The sequence below is a fragment of the Corythoichthys intestinalis genome, chromosome 5 (genome assembly GCF_030265065.1).
Source record: "Corythoichthys intestinalis isolate RoL2023-P3 chromosome 5, ASM3026506v1, whole genome shotgun sequence".
NCBI lineage: Eukaryota > Metazoa > Chordata > Actinopteri > Syngnathiformes > Syngnathidae > Corythoichthys > Corythoichthys intestinalis.
In genome coordinates, this window is record NC_080399.1 from 61,260,547 (window position 1) to 61,276,859 (window position 16,313).

The 16,313-nt window shown below is 40.3% G+C and overlaps 2 protein-coding genes across 17 annotated transcripts in view; one reads left to right on the forward strand and one right to left on the reverse strand.

The window, feature by feature from the left end:
- Nucleotides 1–16,313, forward strand: part of LOC130915870 (Fanconi anemia group A protein) — a 129,452-nt gene that overhangs the window by 56,411 nt on the left and 56,728 nt on the right. For both annotated transcript variants that reach the window (XM_057836035.1, XM_057836036.1), the window contains exons 19-24: nucleotides 724–773; nucleotides 1,553–1,623; nucleotides 1,695–1,793; nucleotides 4,096–4,229; nucleotides 4,316–4,386; nucleotides 9,769–9,868. In XM_057836035.1, the coding sequence (XP_057692018.1) occupies nucleotides 724–773; nucleotides 1,553–1,623; nucleotides 1,695–1,793; nucleotides 4,096–4,229; nucleotides 4,316–4,386; nucleotides 9,769–9,868 (525 nt within the window). The remainder of the gene's footprint in view (nucleotides 1–723; nucleotides 774–1,552; nucleotides 1,624–1,694; nucleotides 1,794–4,095; nucleotides 4,230–4,315; nucleotides 4,387–9,768; nucleotides 9,869–16,313) is intronic.
- The window catches only part of LOC130915871 (uncharacterized), an 83,574-nt gene that overhangs the window by 39,449 nt on the left and 27,812 nt on the right, over nucleotides 1–16,313 (reverse strand). For 6 of the 15 annotated variants that reach the window (XR_009063182.1, XR_009063184.1, XR_009063181.1 and 3 more), the window contains one exon: nucleotides 39–8,887. The exons of 4 other annotated variants lie outside the window; for them this stretch is intronic. The gene's annotated coding sequence lies outside the window, so the exon portion shown is untranslated. Of the gene's footprint in view, nucleotides 1–38; nucleotides 8,888–16,313 lie in introns of those variants that run through there. 5 more of the 15 variants (XR_009063186.1, XR_009063185.1, XR_009063183.1 and 2 more) reach the window with 1 other exon arrangement.

Sequence of the window (16,313 nt, forward strand, 5' to 3'; positions counted from 1 at the left end):
CCCCCCCCCCCCCGCTGTTCTCAGCAGTGTGAGTCTGATGTTATACTTGTGCCACTATTTTGAGCCAGCAATAATAGATTTTGAGCACAGAAAATTTGAGAGATTGAGCAAGAGTGGGAAGGGGGAATTGAGTGGGTAAAACTAAAATGCAAACCAAATTAAGGAGCACAGAGTAGATTTTTTTTTTTGGCTCTGTATTTTTTTGTGCTCAAAATCTTTAATTGCTTGTTCAATATATTTTTATGTGCTCAAAATCTATTTTTCTGTGTTCAAAAAGTCGTTGCACGCTCAGAATTGTGGCACAAATATAACGCCATACGTGAGCGTCAAAGCAGGAATGGATTTGAGTGGACTTACCTACTGAAGCATTTAATAAGGACAAGCATTTTTCTACATTATTCATGTTTAAAAATGATTTATATTCTGAAAGCGGCACTGTGGGACTGTAACATATTTGGAGCTTTTGTTCCCCCCATTAAATTGATTGTCTATCTTGCCTATGTTGTTTCCCTCGTGTATTCTCGTGTTCTTACTTCACTTTGTGGAATCCATATTTTTTGTATTCTGTTCTAGAATGATAAAAATAATTAAAATATATTTGAATAATGGGTAATAGCCCAATTGTACAGTATGTTTGCCAGTTAAATGCTTTAATTATAAAGCATGTCTTTATATTTTAACTGATAATGCAGAATGATGCAGATTTACCTTTGATTATTTTAGCTTCCTGTGAAAGCAGATGCTCAAATGAACTTCATAGAGGCCCTGAAAAGGTAAGCAATTGACTCTTATTCATGTGAACGCAACTTGTGTTGGGTTGAATTGTTTTTCCTCTTTTTGTTTTTCATGATAGACAAAAATTAAGAGAGACAGCGAGAACCAAAGTGGTATTTGCCATATGGCAAAATGGGTTTTGCCATGTGGCATTTTTTTGCCATGTGGCAAAATTAATTTTGGTTTGTGGCATTTTATTTTTTTTGTGGTGTGTGGAATTTTTTGGGGGGGAGGGGTATATGACATTTTTGCAGGCTATGCACGTCCAAATTTTCCATTTTAAATGGCAAAAATACATGTGCTGTGGCTGTGATTTTTGACCATACACATGGAAAATTTGGACGTGCATAGCTGTCAATCGCATGGACGTGCATGGCCTCCAAAAAATGCCATATACCCCCCCCCAAAAAAGGCCACATCCCAAAAAAACAATGCCACATACCGAAAAAAACATGTCAAAAATAAAATACATTTTGCCACATGGCAAAAAAAATGCCACATGGCAAAATCAATTTTGCTACTGCGTCTCTCGGCTGGCCTGGGAACGCCTTGGGATTATGCCGGAGGAGCTGGTTGAAGTGGCTGGGGAAAGGGAAGTCTGGGCTTCTCTGCTAAAGTTTTATTAGTAGGGCATCCAATACAATTAGCAAGCACGCCCGCATATAACAATATTGGTTTGATATCTCAGTCGGGTGATGGAAGTTCATCAACATCAGGATATTGGTTATCGCTTAAAAAGTCATTAATAGACAACTCTAACTTTCATTGTTTTGTTTAGAGCAGATAAGATTTCTGCTACACAGTATTCATCATACATGGAATCTTGTCAGAGACTCAGACAGCAAGAAGGTAGGTCTCATTTTCAATTGACTTGCGGAAATTGCTGTTTGACACATGCAAGATTCAAGTTGTGATTACAGGGAATGCTGTACGCGAGGAGAATCATGATAATCCTCTGCCTGTCCTAAAATTTCAGCTACAAGAGCATAGACGACTCATTTCTAATGGAAATGATGAAGGTAGGTCAGTTAATATGTATAGCGTAAATCATTCTGTATTCACAAAAGGATTCAGTTAAATGATAGGCTGTCACAATCTTGTTATGTTAAAGTGCGTATGACAGGAGAAAAAAAGTCTTAAATAGCATTATTCTGTGAATTAGAATCATATTTTAAGAGGATTCGACTATATACAACAATTTGGCAAAGCGCAGATGACGAGAAATTAGTCTTTCAATCTGCCAGTTAGCCACGCCTACCATTATAGCGCTCTAGCATCCCCAACAGGAGGATGACGTCCGCAGGAGAATGTTTTCATCTGATTTAATATGCAGCCCATTGAGGGGGAATGATTCAGAACGAGGAAAATGCGACGGAGAGAGCCGCAAATTGTCATTGTTTCAATCTCTCTACTCCAATATTTTTAAAGGATGTTCTTTTTATCAAAGTATTTTTCCTAACTGCTAAATAAAACGGTCATGACAAATAAGTCTTGTGCTAAATGGAATATGAAATAATAAAAATGCGAAATCAGTACGAAATGGCAAAATTACTCCAGAGTGGTCAAAACTGTCAACTTCACCTTTACTGTCGCACCTGCCGAACGATATTTTATGCCACCATAGTTAGTCGGGCTTTTGTCATTTCCCTGCCCTGGCTTCGGAGAATGTTAACAAACCAAGAAGCGTGGCTGCTAGCCAACATGCTAACCCGAACCGAGTGATGTTTCAAAGTCGTCGAAGTGGAAAAATCACACATAACTAGCCCGGATAATTTCACACAACGGTGGGGTTGTCGATTTTCATCGCCGATCGGCAACCCGCCCGGCGGCAAGCAAGTTAGAGCTTGTCATTCCCCTGCTGAGGGCAGAGGGCTCGTTTGCGGTGAAGCAGCTGGACAATGATCGTCAGACAAATCGGCCGACGTCGGAGGAGCGTGTAGCTGCGAAATGGTCAACTCGGATATGGAGAAATAACACTTCACTATACAGCGAAGACGTAGGCAGCGATAGAGTCATAGGAGAGCGGCTGCAGTTGTTGTGCTGCTAACATGACAGAATGTGTCTCAGGAGAACTTTTCTACATGACCATCCATGATCAAACGTAAGCAAATAGTCCTTTATTTAAAGAAAGTTTATCGTGTTTACTTTGTAATTGCTGTATTTGCGGCTATTTTTAATATAAAGTTGCAATTTCTGATCGGGTGGAAAATTTGACAGAACATCGGGCACAAGAAGAGGGTTATAAGCCGGCCTAACCCTGCTCTCCTGGCGGGGGGATGTGCGATGAGCCGCCGGTCGTCGGCCGAGTGGACAAGGAGCATGTCAGCCACAAAATGCAAGCCACCTACGTATTAAAATGATCCCAGTATTTGACATAATACAAAACACGATGTCTACTCACTTCCTCGTAAGTCCAACGATCCCACAGTAGTAGGGCTTGTTTTGGCCAATATCCACCGGTGAATGGGAACCTTTTGAAACCTCAGAAAGGCTCACACGCCTTTCCCTGGTGCAGCAACATTTTTCTGCAGCCGTTGGGCTGGCGTGATGCGAAAAATAAACAAATTAATCCGCAAAATCAGATGAATCCTTAGTCCTTCTCATACAACAGTACGGCTGGATAGTGAAGAGGACTCCTTCTACCGTACACGTCACAGCGCCCTCTTTCTCAACTCGAGACTGGAGCCGGAATTCACTCATTTTCGTGGCGCGGGATTTAAAAATTGAATATATAAAATGATCGCTTCCACACACATCCGAGCGATCCATTATATTGAGATGCATAAAACACCGCGTGAAATATGAAATAAACATGCTTTTTGCTGTCATACACACTTTAAGAAACAAAATGGACAACAAAGCAGCAATAGAGGGTGCAGAAAGTCTTAAGGCTGTTGCACACTAGGCAGCCCAGTGTGAAAAGCACTTTACGGTAAGCGCAAAACGGGAGGAGCCACATAGGCTGATGTAGACCCTGTCCGCAAGTGAAAAGTGTGTAGACTCCGGCAAGCATATTTACAAATCAGGGATCCCTTTTTTTTGTCGCGGGTTAATGCGGACCAGAACCCCCCACAAGTGTTCATCATTCAACACACACTTCGAACGCTCAACGCACCTCGTCACATCATTAGTAGAGACTGCAAAGGTTGTTTCATTTTGCCAACTGCTGTTTTCTCCATTGTAAGAGGTCAAAGAAATGTCATACCTGAATACTTTGATCAACAACTGCCTTTTACATGATGAGCATTTATACTAGGCGTTTTCTTTCCCTTTTAGCAATTATATTTCTGATGTTTCATATTGACCATAATGTTCCATCAGAAATGGTGGCTCAGCTGTCAAAGATCTCCCAGACTCTGAGCTTCATCTTTCCTGGTCTTCCCGATGACCTGTTGGAAAAGAAGGTCATCAAACTGAAAACGGACACAATTTCATTGCCAGAGCTCCACTTACAAGTATGGACTCAAACCTGCCATTCATTTTGCGCCAGTCTGCATTTGTTATTCATGTTATTTATAAGTGTCCTCACTTTCATCCACAGGTTGTCGATGAGATTTTAAAAACCTTTTGCCAATGCATTGCGGATGCTTCCAAAACACTTCCTCCAAAAAGGTGAGCTAACTTTTTGAAAGATAAGTGTAATTGAGTGTTTCCCTATTTTTCGTTTTGCCTGTTTAATTTATTCATTCATCTTCCGTATCGTTTATGAGGGCCGCAGGGGTGCTGTAGTCAGTCCTAGCTAACTATGGGCAGGAAGCGATGCTATACCGATAGCAGAACCCTTGTTCCTTTAATATTATTCTAATAGTTTTTGTTGAATTTTATATGAATCTTGACCATATATTCACTCAGAGGAAAGTAAAATCTTGTTCCATCAGCTTCATAACGATATTGACGGGACGCGAGGCCGATTAATAGAGGGCCTGCATTGTTGGCTTGGCCATCATAGCTAACCAAGTGGAATCACAGACAAAGCTTTTTTCATTGAAAATTCTTGTGAATAATGCTTAAACCCCTTAATTCTTTATAGACATGGACGCAAAAGTCTCGATTCTTGGTTGAAAGCCAAAAAAACGTGCAGTTAGCATTTATTTTACGTAAATATGTCGAAGTACAATGCTAGTCTGTTAGTCGATGTGGCGGCCGCCATATGTAAACAGAGCTTTCTGGTGAAAATTCTTGTGAATAAATGCTTAAAGCAGTAATGTGAAGGAAGGTTGGCCAACCATGTTTTTGAATAATATTAATGGCTAAACAGTTATAAGTAGAGCTGGGAATCTTTGGGCACCTAACGATTCAATTACGATTACGATTCAGATGGTCCGATTCGATTCTAAAACGATTATTGATGCACCCCCCCCCCTTTTTTTTTTAAATTTTTTTATTTATTTTTTTTAATATTTTGTACATTTGTTCCAAAATTGTTCAAAAATACTCTCAGGCTAAACCAAACTACTATTTCAGTATCAAGTTAACATATAGCAGTAAACAAATATACAAAAATAACAGTAAATAAAAAACTCCAGTCCCCATTCTGTATCAGCAGCTTTAAACTACATTCAATTAATTTAATGTTGTGAATCAACCGTTAAAGTTGTTAAAATTGCTCCCGTTAATCCATAATTTCCCTTTTGTCAACTTTCCACATGTGAAAGTTTTAAAACTATTTTAAAGATAGATTCAAGTCAATATTTTACCGATTTATGAGTATTTTAGATAAAAAGTTAATTAGGTTTGCTTGGAAGGTTCGCTACAACGGCCTTGCAGAGAAGTGTACTGCTTTAAGATGGCGGCCGTTTACTACGTCTGCATCTAGCTTTTTGTAGATGTGTTGCAAACGCTACCGCTGCCGTAGTGCATCTAGTCTTATATAAATGATATCTACCGTAACATTATGTGGATGACGTACTTTTGTAGCAGCTTCAGGTATGTTGTTGTGGTTTTTTTATCTCGTGGCATGAGTTGAGCTAGAGCCGTGAGTTGAGCATTGGCATTACCCGAGGGGCCGGGTAATGAGAAGCATGATGTTTAGCTACTCTCGCTTCGTTGCTCATTGACCGCGCGGCGCGCTGAGTGTGTTGTACTTCCGCTTTACTTGGCATATTTCAATAATCGGAATTTGGATGTTTGTGAATCGTTCTCGAATCTTCCACGGCCGAATCGTGAATAATCTAAGAATCGGAAATTTTGCACACCTCTAGTTATAAGCATATTTTCGTTTTTTTTTTTTTTAACGCAACCCTTCCAGATTCTTTGTTAGCAACGCCCCTTGACAACAAAAATGCTTTTCTTCGGCAATCTTCGGAAATTCCGTCACACCGGGAAGTGCGAGGGAAGTCCGCCATAGAACAGTATTGTTTGTTGGATTGCTTTTCGGTAAGATGCCACGGCGGTGTGTGGCGATGTTTTGTTCTCACTCAAACGAAAAGTTGTATGAGTGACCAAAGGATAGCAGGGCACGTAAATGGACATCTTTCGTTCGCACGAAGCGAATGAATTTCAGGCCATCATCGCGTAGTGTTCTCTGCTGCAAACTCTTCGAAAATGCCTGATTCCTTAACCGGTCTGCTAATGATCAAGGATTTGCCAAAAAGTAAGTGTGATTTTTGGATAGATGACTGATGACTTTGTCAAAGCAGAGCTGCCAACTGTTGTGGAATGAACAGTATAAGCTAGCGACGTTAGCCGAAAGTTAACTCGTGGCAATCCCCGATCATAGTTTTTGTTGCGTTCGCTAGGTTAAGCGTGTTTAAATTGTGCGTCATCTACGATCTTGTCCGAAAGGGTTAATCCACTGTCAATCGTGAAAGGGGTGTGGATGTGCATATAAGCGGGTCGGCGTCATGGTAATTCACGGTCACGTTGCCGTTAGAGACACACACCGCCGGTGAGTTTGTGCACATGTATTTGTATTATGTATTTCCACCGTCATGCTTCAAGCATTGCATTGCATTTGTACGGTTCGGCGTTTCTTTCACGGTGATCGCTTGATAGCCTTCTAGTTTGTGTTTTACTGTACGAGAGCTGCTGACAGGTGACAACAAGAAGCGCGTTGCTTTTAATGTCTGGCAGCGAATCAGCGAGTGCGCAGGTCACGCAGTGAATCATGGGAAATGTAGTCTAGGGTCAACACTGAAGTGGTGCTTTGTAATCTGTTCGCAATAAAGTGGAGAAAGCCATCAACGACTCATCTCAATCTTTTCCCCCCAACGTTTTTTATTATTTTATATGCACGAGAGCTGCCGGATCTGCCAAAATGAACATGAAGTCTGATTATTATTTTTTTGTAACAATGTCATCAGATAGACAAAAACATAAAATTATGTGCAAATGCCTGCATCTTCAAATCAAAATCATGAAAATAATAACAGCCTATATCTTACCAATCTTGTAATCTCTATGGGTCTTGTATCCATTCCATGTCAGGTAGTCTAGACACATTGCATCCTGATTAGCGTCTGGCTAATATATGTTAGGTCCAACACAACCTCCTCTTCTTCCTCCAACTCTTCAAAAACTTGGATCTCCTCCCTTGCGCTCGAGCTATCGTTTATATCGCTGTTTGAATCATTGTTTGAAGGGCTTTGTATGGCGGCTGTATGTATGGAGCTGCCATCGCTGTTCCCGGTGTGACGTATCACTTCCGGGTTCGTCCCCTTTCAGGCTCGAACTTCGGAAACGCGATTATTTTGTCAAATATACAACATATAAATTATTTTTTCATGCTTTATTTGTTGGACAATGTTTAATTACTTTAATTGTGACCCTATTTGGCATGTTATGAAATTACTGCACATTACTACTGTAAATCCCTGAATTCTTTATAGATATGGACGTAAAACTGTCTCGGTTCTTAATTAAAAGAGAAAAAACAAAACAAAACAAGAAGTTAGCATTTATTTTACGCAAATATGTGGAAGAATGATGCTAGTCCGTAGCGGTTAATTTCTCCCATTGATTTTTTTTCACGTTTCAAAATGCACGCATGTTACGAAAAATATAATAATTACCTTGCATCCTTGAACAAATCACACCTGAGACAATCCTTCCTGTTTGTTTGCGGTACAGCTTACGTACTTTTTCAACCTAAATCTGGCGTTGGATCGCTGTATCTATTGACTAACTGGGACCGACTGCGAATAACTGAAGCAAACTGTAGGACGGCCCCCTACTTGAAGGCGTTGCGCAGTGGCTGACGGATGTGACCCGTCAATAAAATTATAAAGTTAAAGCCTGTTCAAAGAAAAATCCCACCGTCTGGCTAAACTGTGGAAAGGTTTAGTTTTTAGTCTACATCTTGTAAGACTGAACACTTTTTAGAATATATATTCTACATCTTGAAGGCGGGTATTGTAGGGTGTCAACTTTGGAGTCATTTTTAACATACAAAATTTAATGCACAGATTAGGCATGGGCCGGTATGACATTCTGATGGTATGATAATCTTAAACCAAAATATCACGGTTTCACAGTATCATGGGATTGCAATTACAGCTCTTAAATGTGTTACTTTGAGATATATGGGGGTTTAAAAAAAACAAAAATAACTTTTTTCCGTTGAAGAGAATTTTTATTTTTCAAAACATATTAACAAATTGGAACATAAGTATAATGTTATAATAAATATAAAAAAATAACAAAATATTCCAAACAAAATTAAAATAATGCAGTCCTTTGGTTGAGCCACAGTTCAAACATTTTCCATAAAAAACACGTGTATATGACACAGTCTCGTTCTCCACACAGTTGCCAGAGAAAAAAAACCACCACGTTTTACCCCCGCTAAACACACTAAACAGCTGGAGTTAACTCTCGTAGCTGGTGGTAAACATTCATGACAGTGTTCGCTAACATTTTATTTTGTATAAATGTGAAATCATATTAGAGGTATTGCCTCCTCGGGCAGCCACCCTCCGCAAACATGTTTTACATGTCGGTTGACCCTCCTTCTCTAAGGCACGGCCGTCTTTAACTTTTCTGTAGCTGAAGTATTCCCATACCAGCGATTTGGTTTTCTTCGTTGGGGGAAAAAGTTCAGGAGTGTCACCCCCTCCAGCCATCGAGTAGCACAGCTGACTCACTGACACGGGTTGGGCCTGCATTTGCATTCTTCCTGCATTTTTGGGACATAAAAAATAGCTAATACCTTAGGGACGGTATGACGGATTTTTTTTGCGGTTTTGAAACCTTGACATTTTCATAACACGGTATACCTTGAAACCGGTAATCGTCACATGTCTCGTGCTGATATGGCTCATGGACGGATATTTTCACAAGTTGAAAATATCCCATCTGTCAATTAAACTGGTAATAAATCCCAATACTGGATCAGATGGCCATATCATTGTTGTTGTATCATCTTGTTTATTTTCGCTCTCCTTTGTTTCTTCATTTCTTCATTCACTTTCTTCATTTGATTGATGGTTGAACTGACTTGGAATACAAAGGACCTGCGTGCACCCTTTACACTTGGATAGTGGGGAGTTTCACGTTCTGTTTTGTTGTCTTTAGTTGAGGCAAACTATCAGTATCCTGGAATATTGTCCATGGTTACAGGAATGTCCTTTTGTGAAAACACCTCCTTTAGTTCATCAAACTGTTTGCCATTTAAGCGGCTGATTTCCAGACCTGTCGCAAAGCGTGTGTTCACATTTGAATAATTTCCTATTGTTCGGAATGCGATGCTTGCATTGCGTCCGTTCATGTTTAATTGGTTAATCAGTGACTCTGTAGCAAAGCTAGCTGAGCCGACTAGGTCCGAAAACAGTGTAGGTTGTAACTGTGTCAATTTCCCTTTGAACCTTTACACACTGGAACTATCGAGACAACACAAAAAAACAGCGTAGGTTGTCACTGTGTCAATTTCGCTTTGCACCTTTATACACTGGAACTATCGAGATAACACAATCTTCTTTAACGGCCCCGGTGACACCACAGATTTCCGTTGATTTTAAATTGTAATTTTTCATGCAATCACACTGTTTGTCTTTCCAGGCAGATGATGTGGGCGTCCAGGTTTGTGTGTATAATAGTTTGTAACACACATTTCCTCTCCTGCCTTCTACATCGAGTTTGGCATCTGCTCCATCACCAGGTATATCTGCTCGTATCCAATTCACAAAGACTGAATCCAGTGTGAAATCAAAGTCATGAAATTTGTTGTACTTTTTGAATTGTTCCATACCATTGTTTTGTTTGTGAATTTAATTAGTTTAGATGCAAATGATGACAGGGAATAAAATAGTATACAGCTTTTTCTGATTTCATTTTTTCCAAACATACCCTTTTAACCAACTGCAGTATTGCTAAACTTCTATTTGAAAAAACAAAATAGTTGACATTTTTTGCCACTTCTTGGTGGCGCTATTTGTACAGTGAAGAAAACAAGTTTTTGAACACCCTGTTATTTTGCAAGTTCTCCCGTTTAGAAATCATGGAGAAGTCTGAAATTTTCTTCGTAGATGCATGTCCACTGGGCGAGAGAAAAATCCAGAAATCACAATGTATTTTTAATCAATTTATTTGTGTGATACAGCTGCAAATAAGTATTTGAACACCTGCCTATCAGCTAGAATTCTGACCCTGAAAGACCTGTTAGTCCGCCTATTAAGTCTATACTAAGTCCACCTCCACTCCATGTATTATCCTGAATCAGATTCACTCGTTTCAGGTTGATAGCAGCATAGAGACACTTGTCCACCCCATACAATCAGTAAGACTCAAAATTGTAACATGGTCAAGACAAAAGAGCTGTCCAAAGACACTAGAGACCAAATTTTTCACCTCCACAAGGCTGGAAAGGGCTACGGAGCAATTGCCAAGCAGTTTGGTAAAAAAAGACCCAAATAAGTATTTGAACACCTGAGCAAAAGGAATGTGAATATTTGGTACTGTAGCCTTTGTTTGAAATTACAGAGGTTAAACCTTTCTTTCCTGTAGTTTTTCGCCAGGTTTGCACACACTGCAGGAGGGCTCTTGGCCTACTCCTCCTCACAGATCTTCTCTAGAGCAGTCAGGTTTCTGGGCTGTTGCTGAGAAACACAGCGTTTGCGCTCCCTCCAAATTTTTTCTATTGGTTTACTAGCTTTGGAGACTGGCTAGACCATGCTAGAACTTTGATATGCTTCTTACGGAGCCACTCCTTGGTCTTCCTGGCTGTATTCTTTGGGTCATTGTCATGTTGGAAGGCCCAGCTATGAGCCATCTTCAATGCTCTGACTAAGGGAAGGAAGTTGTTCCCCAAAATCTCACACTACAGGGCCCCTGTCATCCTCTCTGTGATACAGTGCACACTTGCCCTGTCCCATACGCAGAAAAACACCCCCAAAGGTTGATGCTACCACTCCCATGCGCCACAGTTGGGCTCGTGTTCTTAGGATAGCACTCTTCTTCCTCCAAACACGGTTAGTGGACTTATGACCAAAAAGTTCTAATTTTTCTCATCTGACCACAAAACTTGCTCCCATGATTCCTCTGCATCATCCAAATGGTCCTAGGCAAACTAAAGACAGGCCTTGGCATGAGCTGGTTTAAGCAGGGGAACCTTCCAAGCCAGGCATTATTTCAAACCATGACATCTGTATTACCAACAGTGTTGTTAATTACAGCGTTCGAGTATATCGGTGTTACTAACGGCGTTATTTTTTTCATTTGTGAGTAATCTAATTAATTACTTTTCCCATCTTTGCAACGTCGTTACCGTTACTGAGGATGTAAAGGCGCGCGTTACTTTGCGTTACTACGTTGGTTGAATGATGCGAGAAAAGTGTGAGATACGGAGAGAGAAGAGCGGGAGCGCCAAAGGGAGGAGCATCGCCGTTGCAAACACGATGCTAGGGTAGGTGGCTCCAATAATACGTGACTGTAGCCGACAGCCTATAATCTACGCCCACATGATGCTACGCTAGATATCACATGCATATAGAACTAAATGCGAAATGACAGACTCAGCAGCGTTAGCAAATGTATAGAGAAGTAGATGCGAAATAACGCAGTCGCCGGCGTTAGTAAACAGCCGCCATCTTAAAGCAGTAGACTTCTCAGGAAGGCTCTGTTGTACAGAACCTTCTTAGCGAACCTAAGTAACTTTTTATCTAAAATACTCCCAAATTGGCAAAATCTTGACTTCAATCTGTCTTTAAATGATGAAACGGTTTTAAAATTTTCTCGTGTAGACAGATGGGAACTAATGCAGTAACGGGAGCATTTTTAACAACTTGTGAATAACTGTTGATTCACAACATTAAATGATTTTCAAACATAGCAAAGGTTACTATCTAGTTATCGCCAGTGTTGGGCACGTTACTTTAAAAAAGTAATTAGTTACATTACTCACTACTTCTTCCAAAAAGTAACTGAGTTAGTAACTAGTTAACTAGTTTTTAAAGTAACTATTTCCGTTACTTTAAAAATAACTTGTTGTATGTCAAAGAATTTGAAATTTTCTGAGCAGTATTCGAGTCAGTGGAATAGAGAAGAACAGACAGGTAGTCAACTTGTTAGGTGCTTCAGCAGATTTGAATTGCTTATCACAGATGTCGACAAAAGCTTTGCCCCGGGACATAAATTACACATTACATGCAGGTTCTTTCCTTTAATTTCGACAAACTTGAAATAGTGTGTATATCTCCACCTCTTAAAGGACAATTTTTCTTCTGAATGCTCCGCCATCCCGACCCTGTGCATCTGTTTTGCGTGTGTGTGTTTGCCGCACGCGCTGTTCCGGCTGCTGAAATCACCGGCTCTGATTGGCTTACCATGACACATGACTCTAACCCTCAGCCAATCACAATCACTTCCATCGTATCTCTCGAGGGGCCGCATTCAGGTATTCTTCAACGCGTCTGCCGTCCTCAAGATGGAAGCCGAATTATTGCTGGCTGACAGTGGGGGATGGGAACGAGGCTAGCATCAGGTGTAGCAAACACAGAAACGTTACCAAACTTTGGAAAGCATTGTCTAATTGAATGAGCAGGGACAAACAGCTTGGAGTCAGAAGTACGTGCGCTATTCTCGAACCTGAACGCACCCCAAGTCTTGGATGACAAATCAACAGAGCAGCGAGTCGACTCGACACGGCTGGTAGTTTCTTCAATTTATTCAGAGTAAGTAACGCACCGCTTTTGACCGTCGGTAACAGTAACAGCGTTGTAACGGCGGAAAAAGTAATTAGTTAGATTACCCCGTTACTGAAAAAATAACGCCGTTACGTAACGGCGTTACTCCCATCACTGGTTATCGCAATATCCAGAATACCCCTGTGTCTAGTTAAGCTTAGGGTAAAGAATTGGGCTACGGCGACTGTCCCAAAAACCCTTTGAACTTCACATAGTGTGACCCATCTTTTTTTTTTTTTTTTTTGGATAGGAAAAAAAAAACACAAAAAGTAAAACCAGTTACTTTGCCAAGTTACTAATTACTCTTACATTCAGGTAACGGAGTTACTAACTCAATTAGAGCTGTCCCAACTAGTCGACATAGTCGACATCATCGATGATGTAAACCCGTCGACGAGCGCAACATCCCGTTGACGGTTAATGAAGGGTTAAAAAGAATGTATGCGTGGAAAGTTGAGAATGTCGGATGCTCGGTATGCAAGCGGGCAAAGCGGCATAAAGCCAAAAAAGCGCACCAGAGTGTCCAAAACATTGGCTCATTTCAAAGAAACAAAGGCGGGTACACTGTTGTGTCCTGTCTCTTACAACCGTAAATAAACACCTACGCTGTCACCCAGTTGTAATTTTCGAAGACGACAGGAGTAAGTCCACCTACCTAACTAACGACATGTTTTCTTGATGTTGGGAAGCCTGTCGCGATATGCAATGAATCCATTTATCGCACGGTAAATAAAAATGAGGGCGGGAATTTTTGACAGCTCCGTTTTATCGCTGCGCGCGTGGATACATTTGTGCGTGCGTGCTGATGGCATATGTGACTCCAGTTCTTTTCTCTCATCAACACGCTGTAGAATTAAAAGTTCAGACATACAAAATAAGAAAACACATCTACAGTGAGGCAAATAAGTATTTAGTTAGCCACCAATTGTGCAAGTTCTCCGACTTGAGAAGATTAGAGAGGCCTGCAATTGTCAACATGGGTAAAGCTCAACCATGAGAGACAGAATGTGGAAAACAGAAAATCATATTGGTTGATTTTTAAAGAATTTATTTGCAAATCATGGTGGAAAATAAGTATTTGGTCAATACCAAAAGTTCATCTCAATACTTTGTTAATACCCTTTGTTGGCAATAACGGAGGCCAAACGTTTTCTGTAACGCTTCACAAGCTTTTCACACACTGTTGCTGGTATTTTGGCCCATTCCTCCATGCAGATCTCCTCTAGAGCAGTGATGTTTTTTCCCATTGTTTGATTTTTAAAGAATTTATTTCCAAATTAGAGTGGAAAATAATTATTTGGTCACCTACAAACGAGCAAGATTTCAGGCTGTCAAAGAGGTCTAACTTCTTCTAACGAGGCTCCACTCGTTACCTGTATTAATGGCACCTGTTTTAACTCATTATCGTTATAAAAGACACCTGTCCACAAACTCAGTCAGTCACACTCCAAACTCCACTATGGCCAAGACCAAAGAGCTGCCGAAGGACACCAGAGACAAAATTGTAGACCTGCACCAGGCTGGGAAGACTGAATCTGCAATAGGTAAAACGCTTGGTGTAACGAAACCAACTGTGGGAGCAATTATTAGAAAATGGAAGACATACAAGACCACTGATAATCTCCCTCGATCTGGGGCTCCATGCAAGATCTCACCCCGTGGCGTCAAAATGATAACAAGAACACTGAGCAAAAATCTCAGAACCACACGGGGGCACCTAGTGAATGACCTACAGAGAGCTGGGACCACAGTAACAAAGGCTACTATCAGTAACACAATGCGCCGCCAGGGACTCAAATCCTGCACTGCCAGACTTGTCCCCCTGCTGAAGCCAGCACACGTCCAGGCCCGTCTGCGGTTCACTAGAGAGCATTTGGATGATCCAGAAGAGGACTGGGAGAATGTGTTATGGTCAGATGAAACCAAAATACAACTTTTTGGTGAAAACACAGGTTCTCATGTTTGGAGGAGAAAGAATACTGAATTGCATCCGAAGAACACCATACCCACTGTGAAGCATGGGGGTGGAAACCTCATGGTTTGGGGCTGTTTTTCTGCAAAGGGACCAGGACAACTGATCTGTATAAAGGAAAGAATGAATGGGGCCATGTATCGAGAGATTTTGAGTGAAAATCTCCTTCCATCATCAGCAAGGGCATTGAAGATGAGACGTAGCTGGGTCTTTCAGAATGACACTGATCCCAAACACACAGCCAGGGCAACAGAGGATTGGCTTTTTAAGAAGCATTTCAAGGTCCTGGAGTGGCCTAGACAGTCTCCAGATCTCAACCCCATAGAAAGTCTGTGGAGGGAGTTGAAAGTCCCTGTTGCCCAACGACAGCCCCAAAACATCACTGCTCTAGAGGAGATCTGCATGGAGGAATGGGCCAAAATACCAGCAACAGTGTGTGAAAAGCTTGTGAAGCGTTACAGAAAACGTTTGGCCTCCGTTATTGCCAACAAAGGGTATTAACAAAGTATTGAGATGAACTTTTGGTATTGACCAAATACTTATTTTCCACCATGATTTGCAAATAAATTCTTTAAAAATCAACCAATATGATTTTCTGTTTTCCACATTCTGTCACTCATGGTTGAGGTTTACCCATGTTGACAATTACAGGCCTCTCTAATATTTTCAAGTGGTAGAACTTGCACAATTAGTGGTTGACTAAATACTTATTTGCCCCACTGTATGTTAAACACTGTGAACGTTAGGATTGCTACATTGAGGTGAGTGGGGAAAAAAAGGCAACTTTAGCCTGCTATGAAACATTGGCAGTCTTCTTCAAAACTTGTGATTAAAAGGTGACACTTCAAACGTGAAAAAATCGCTTGTTAACAGCATTTGCAAACGGAAAAAAAGAAAAAATATGTATTACTGACACCACATGCAATGACAAAAAGTATTTTTTTTTGAGGAGTGTAAGGCTTAAGTTAGCTGTTTAGCGAATGTGAACAGTTAAAAAATAAAAGCATGTCATGTTCGTCATGTAAATAACGATTTCTGGAGTTAATCCAACATACTTCAGAATTCAGATTCTAGACTATGAATACTTTTAAAATGACACCCTTTCTGAAAAATCTGATTGGCAATGAATAATTATTATAATTCTATTATACATAGCACTATACTATAATATTAATGTTAGTTTTTTTATTTTTTATTTATTTATTTATTTTTTTAATGAATTGTTGGAAAGGCGAAGTATATAGTGTTCTGAATCTGTTTACATTCCATTCTTTTGCACTAGTTAATTCTATCAGCATTTGAACTCATTGTTTGTTTGTGATTTATTATTGTTATTTACCTGTTTATTTGTACTTTAACAAAGAATTTAAGTGTTCCAAAATGTTTTTGTGAATTGATAAGCGTCAACAAAAATTTCACTGCTAAATTAGTAAAAAAAAAAAAAAAAAAAA